This window comes from Lolium perenne, chromosome 2, assembly GCF_019359855.2.
Source record: "Lolium perenne isolate Kyuss_39 chromosome 2, Kyuss_2.0, whole genome shotgun sequence".
NCBI classification, from domain to species: Eukaryota; Viridiplantae; Streptophyta; class Magnoliopsida; order Poales; family Poaceae; genus Lolium; species Lolium perenne.
Window position 1 is genome coordinate 143961947 of NC_067245.2, and position 6153 is coordinate 143968099.

Sequence of the window (6153 nt, forward strand, 5' to 3'; positions counted from 1 at the left end):
TTCTCCTTCATGATGTAATGGTGACAGTGTGTGCATCGTGTAGTTCTTGGCGTAGGTTATGATCATAATCTCTTGTAGGTTATGGAGTTAATTATTACTATGATAGTATTGATGTGATTTATTCCCCCTTCATAGTGTAATGGTGACAGTGTGTATGCTATGTTAGTACTCGGTTTAGATTGCAAAGATCTATTATGCTCTAAAGGTTACTTAAACATGAATGCCGAATGTTGTGGAGCTTGTTAACTCCGGCATTGAGGTGCTCTTGTAGCCCTACACAACGAATGATGTTCATTATCAAACAAGAGTATATGTAGCACAAAGGAAGAGAACTTATTTATTTATGTGATCAATGTTGAGAGTGTCCACTAGTGAAAGTAGGATCCCTAGGCCTTGTTTCCAATACTGCAAACACCGCTTATTTACTATTCTGTTGCATGTTTACTCGCTGCCATATTTTATTCAGATTGCTATTGATACTCATATACATCCATATTACTTGTATTTCACTATCTCTTCGCCGAACTAGTGCACCTATACATCTGACAAGTGTATTAGGTGTGTTGGGGATACAAGAGACTTCTTTTATTGTGATTGCAGGGTTGCTTGAGAGGGATATCTTTGACCTCTTCCTCCCTGAGTTCGATAAACCTTGGGTGATCCACTTAAGGGAAACTTGCTGCTGTTCTACAAACCTCTGCTCTTGGAGGCCCAACACTGTCTACAAGAATAGAAGCACATGTAGACATCAAGGAGTACATAACAATGTATTTCGGACACGTAGTCCGGGGTCCCCACACGGACCATTCCGGAACTCCTCGTGATGTACTGAATCCCATCCGAGACTCCGAGTAAAACTTCGAACTCCATTCCATATTCCATATCTACTTAAACGACATCAAACCTTAAGTGTGTCACCCTACGGTTCGCGAACTACGCAGACATGGTTGAGACTTCTCTCCGACCAATAACCAATAGCGGGATCTGGAGATCCATAATGGCTCCCACATATTCAACGATGACTTAGTGATCGAATGAACCATTTACATACGATACCGATTCCCTTTGTCACGCGATATTTTACTTGTCCGAGGTTTGATCATCGGTATCTCTATACCTCGTTCAACCTCGTCTCCTGATAAGTACTCTTTACTCGTACCGTGGTATGTCATCTCTTATGAACCATTCATATGCTTGCAAGCTAATTAGACGACATTCCACCGAGAGGGCCCAGAGTATATCTATCCGTCATCGGGATGGACAAATCCCACTCTTGATCCATATGCCTCAACTCATACTTTCCGAATACTTAATCCCACCTTTATAACCACCCATTTACGCAGTGACGTTTGATGTAATCAAAGTACCCTTTCAGTATAAGTGATTTACATGATCTCATGGTCGAAGGACTAGGTAACTATGTATCGAAAGCTTATAGCAAACTGAACTTAATGACATGATCTTATGCTACGCTTATTTGGGTGTGTGTCCATTATATCATTCACCTAATGACATAACCTTGTTATTAATAACATCCAATGTTCATGACCATGAAACCATGATCATCTATTAATCAACAAGCTAGTTAAACAAGAGGCTTACTAGGGACTCCTTGTTGTTTACATAACACACATGTATCAATGTTTCGGTTAATACAATTATAGCATGGTATGCAAACATTTATCATAAACACAAAGATATATTATAATAACCATTTTAATATTGCCTCTTGGGCATATCTCCAACAAAATTTGAAATTGATTACCATCCATAGGATTACCTTTTGTAATTCGAGGATGTTTGGGCATCCGTATAACGCATAATTTTGTTAATCCAAATATCAAACGCATCTACCTCCCATCCAACGGCTGTGAACACACCGTTAAAATCCCGTTTTTGTCACTCGGTGAAACCAGGCTGCCGCCGCTCTTCCTCTCTGACGGCCGCCGCTCTTCCTTCTGTTTTGCCGCGGCGGCCCCAAACCAGCGTCGACGGCCCGAGGGAGAGAGAAAAGGCGGGAGGGAGGTGACCGCTAGTGGTTGCCGCGACGTGGAGGTGGAGTTGGTACGGCAGGTTGTGACGGTACGTGGCGGCGAAACGGACAGGCGAAGAGAGACGGCGTCGCTCGCTCCCTGCGACGAGAAAACCCCCTCTGGTTCTGCAAACCGAGAAAATGGCTGCTTCTGGTGAGATCTCCCCCACATACTTACTTCCAGCAGTAGCAATGGATTGGAGGAGAATACTTTCAGTTCCTAGTAGAGTCTTGTTTAGGATTGACTGAGGTTGTTGTCAAATTATGGCTGCCGAGTGAACAAATATCAGTTTGTTGAATTTCCTAGATATGTTGATGTAGGATGCTTTATTTCCTTTTTGACCATGGTTGTCCATGGGTGGCTCCTGCCGCTTGGTGGTGGTGGTCTGGTAGAGGTTCTTCTCTTTTTTTTTGAACAACGAAATATTTTATTTCATTAGTAGAGGTTCTTCTCGGTGTGCTTCCCCGGAGCTCGCAAACCTGCCGGCTGGCACACGGTTTTTATGGCACTATTGTCTATTATATACAGAGATAGCACCAAATGGGTGTAGAGCTGCCAAGATCAAGTGGTACCTCAAGTGGGCACGTAGTTAGTGCTGTCCTAGCCACCAATCTTGACTTCTCACATCAGCCAGCTGAAAATGCCGGAATCTTGCCCCTCTTCCATTGTCTCTATACATCATCTTCTTCCTTCTCTGGAAGTCTGAATATCAGCGCAGAGCACATTCACACTCTTCTCCATGCCTCCCCTCTGCACATTACTACTCGGGCTTCTCCTCTTGCACACTCCTCACTGGTGCATCTCCGCAGCTGTCAACGACGACACTCTCACGGCAGGCAAAGTGCTCGCCGTCAGCGGCAAGCTCGTCTCAAGAAATGGCAAGTTTGCGCTCGGCTTCTTCCAGCCGGCAACAAGCACCATCATCAGTAAGTCGTCCCACAACGCCACCAGCTCCAGCTGGTACCTTGGTATATGGTTCAACAAGATCCCAGTTTTCACCACTGTATGGGTTGCTAATAGGGACCAACCCATCACCAACACCAACCTCAACCTAACACAGCTCGAGGTATCAAGCGATTGCAATCTTGTCATCGTAAACCATGCCGGCGACACCGAATCCATAGTTTGGTCCACTCACATTGTCAACAACAGGACACAATCTAGCAGCATAAACAACACCTGTGTTGCCGTTCTCTTGAACACTGGAAACCTTGCTCTCACTGCCACAGAGAGTCCATCATCATCTAACCAACTGTTGTGGCAGAGCTTCGACTACCCAACAGATGTTGTGCTTCCTGGTGCCAAGTTTGGCCGGAACAAGGTCACCGGTTTAAATCGCCAGCCCATCTCAAGAAAGAGTCTCATTGATCCAGGTCTCGGTGCATACAGCATCGAATTAGACACCACCGGGATCGTCCTCAAGCGCCGCAACCCCTCGGTAGTGTATTGGAATTGGGCATCCTCCAGAACATCATCGTTGAATCTGATACCAATACTCAAGTCCATTCTAGATTTGGATCCACGAACCAAAGGTTTGATTAACCCAGCATATGTTGATAACAACCAAGAGGAGTACTACTTGTACACTTCACCGGATGAATCCTCGTCTTCCACGTTTGTCTCATTAGACATCTCTGGTCAGATCAAGCTGAATGTTTGGTCACAAGCCAACCAATCTTGGCAAACCATATATTCCCAGCCTGCTGATCCCTGCACTCCAGCGGCTACGTGCGGACCTTTCACGGTATGCAACGGCAATGCACAACCATCTTGTGATTGTATGGAGAACTTCTCCGAGATGTCGCCACAAGATTGGGATTTCAATGATCGAACAGGAGGATGCATCAGAAATACACCTTTACACTGCAGCAATAGTAGCAACAACACAAAAATGACAAGTTCAACAGACATGTTCCATCCCATTGCTCGAGTTACATTGCCCCACAACGCGCAAAGAATAGACGTTGCTGCCACACAGAGCAAGTGCGAAGAAGCTTGTCTCAGTTCCTGCTCCTGCACTGCTTATTCCTACAACAATAGCAGATGCTCTGTCTGGCATGGGGAATTGCTTAGTGTAAACCTGAATGATGGCATTGATAATACTTCGGAAGATGTTCTTTACCTTCGCCTTGCTGCCAAAGATTTGCTGCCAAGTTTGACAAAAAACAAAAGAAAACCAAACGTTGGAGTTATTACTACTGCAAGCATTATTGGTTTTGGGTTACTAATGCTCATGCTGTTTTTACTGATATGGAGGAACAAATTCAAGTGGTGTGGTTTTCCTTTATATGACAGTCAAGGTAGTGCAGGTGGGGTTATATCTTTCAGATACACTGATTTAGTTCGTGCTACTAAAAACTTCTCAGAAAAGCTGGGAGGAGGTGGTTTTGGTTCTGTATACAAGGGAGTGCTAAGTGACTTGAAGACTTCTATAGCAGTGAAAAAGCTTGATGGTGACCGTCAAGGAGAAAAACAATTCAGGGCAGAAGTGAGCTCAATTGGACTGATACAACATATCAACCTAGTCAAGTTGATTGGTTTCTGTTGCGAAGGAGATCACAGGTTACTTGTATATGAACACATATTGAATGGGTCTCTTGATGGTCATTTATTTAACAAGAATGTTGCTTCTGTCCTAAATTGGAACACCAGATATCAGATAACCCTCGGAGTTGCTAGAGGATTGTCCTACTTGCATCAGAGTTGTCATGAATGCATCATACACTGTGATATTAAACCAGAAAACATACTTTTGGACGCATCATTTGTTCCTAAAGTTGCAGACTTTGGGTTGGCAGCATTTGTGGGAAGGGATTTTAGCAGAATTCTGACTACATTCAGAGGAACTGCAGGCTATCTTGCCCCGGAGTGGCTTAGTGGAGTTGCTATTACACCGAAAGTCGATGTTTACGGCTTCGGTATGGTGCTGATGGAGATCATATCAGGAAGGAGAAATTCACCTGAAACATACAACACCACCAACAGTACTTACCATGTTGAATATTTCCCTGTGCAAGCCATCAGCAAGCTTCACAGGGGAGATGTGAAGAGTTTGGTGGATCCTCAGTTGCGTGGTGACTTCAACTTGGAAGAGGCTGAAAAGGTTTGCAAAGTTGCATGTTGGTGCATCCAAGATGATGAGTTTGATCGGCCTACCATGGGTGAAGTGGTCCAGGTTCTCGAGGGCCTACATGAGATCGATATTCCCCCGATGCCAAGACTGCTTGCAGCTATAACGCAACAATCTGGTGCTGCAGTTTCAATGTAATAACAAGTCATAGTCGATGCTATTAATTAGTTTTAGCAAATTTTGAAGTTGTAGTAATGTGGAGTGGAAGGAATCAAAAGAATGAAAGCTTGCAGCCAATTTAATTTTCTCTTATTTGTTGTCAATTATGGCAAGCAAGCATTTTAGCAAAATATGACAGAAATAGAAATATGTGCATGTTTTTTTGATGGGATAGTTCGCGCTCAGCATGCAAAAGCTTGTAAAAATGATATCCCCTGCGAAAACCAATAGGATTTGTTCGGCCATCGAACAATAGTTTCTGGTTTCTCAAGACCTTGAGGCAAGGGAAGTTACGCAACATTTTCTCAATACTGAAAGTCAATATTTCCCGCATTCTTTGATTCTACTTCTGTATCAGAAATTACTTCAGAGCCTTCTGGATGAATTGATAAGTGCAGCTAAGGTCATGGCTTGCTTGATAAACCCCATAGGTATCCTAACGCAGTAGGTCAATTCAAATGACCAATTGAGACATTTAAATCAAAGAAAGATGTTGATATATACATGCCACTACCCATTCTTTGAGAGCACACATTGTCTCATTGTGCCTTGTGCTCACTTCACTTGACGGTGTGGCCTTCTCGCATGACGCAACCTGCTCGACGGAATGTGTCGCCCGCTCCAGCGTCGGCATGGCTGCAAAGGAAACATGGGTACACATGAAAAACGAATCTAGGTTTGAAGACGGCCAAAGCTGACATGACGTGTGTAATATGTTGACTATGGCTGATGTGTGTTGAACTTTCTGCTTTTGCCATCTTCTCTTAAGGGTATGATTTTTTCCTTTCGAGTCTCTTGGAGTTTGTGTTGCTGAATTCAAATTTCGTTTTC

The 6153-nt window shown here is 43.8% G+C and overlaps 1 protein-coding gene across 1 annotated transcript; it reads left to right on the forward strand.

The window, feature by feature from the left end:
• Positions 1–2661: 2661 nt before the first annotated feature.
• Positions 2662–5496, forward strand: LOC127323337 (G-type lectin S-receptor-like serine/threonine-protein kinase At2g19130). Its single transcript, XM_051351494.2, has one exon. The coding sequence runs from the start codon at positions 2773–2775 to the stop codon at positions 5299–5301; it is 2529 nt and encodes an 842-aa protein (XP_051207454.1). The 5' UTR covers positions 2662–2772; the 3' UTR covers positions 5302–5496.
• The last annotated feature ends 657 nt before the right edge of the window (positions 5497–6153 follow it).

What these genes read in the sequence shown, in the direction of transcription:
- LOC127323337 (XM_051351494.2), top strand. Translation starts at nt 2,773, where the DNA reads ATGCCTCCCCTCTGCACATTACTACTCGGGCTTCTCCTCTTGCACACT.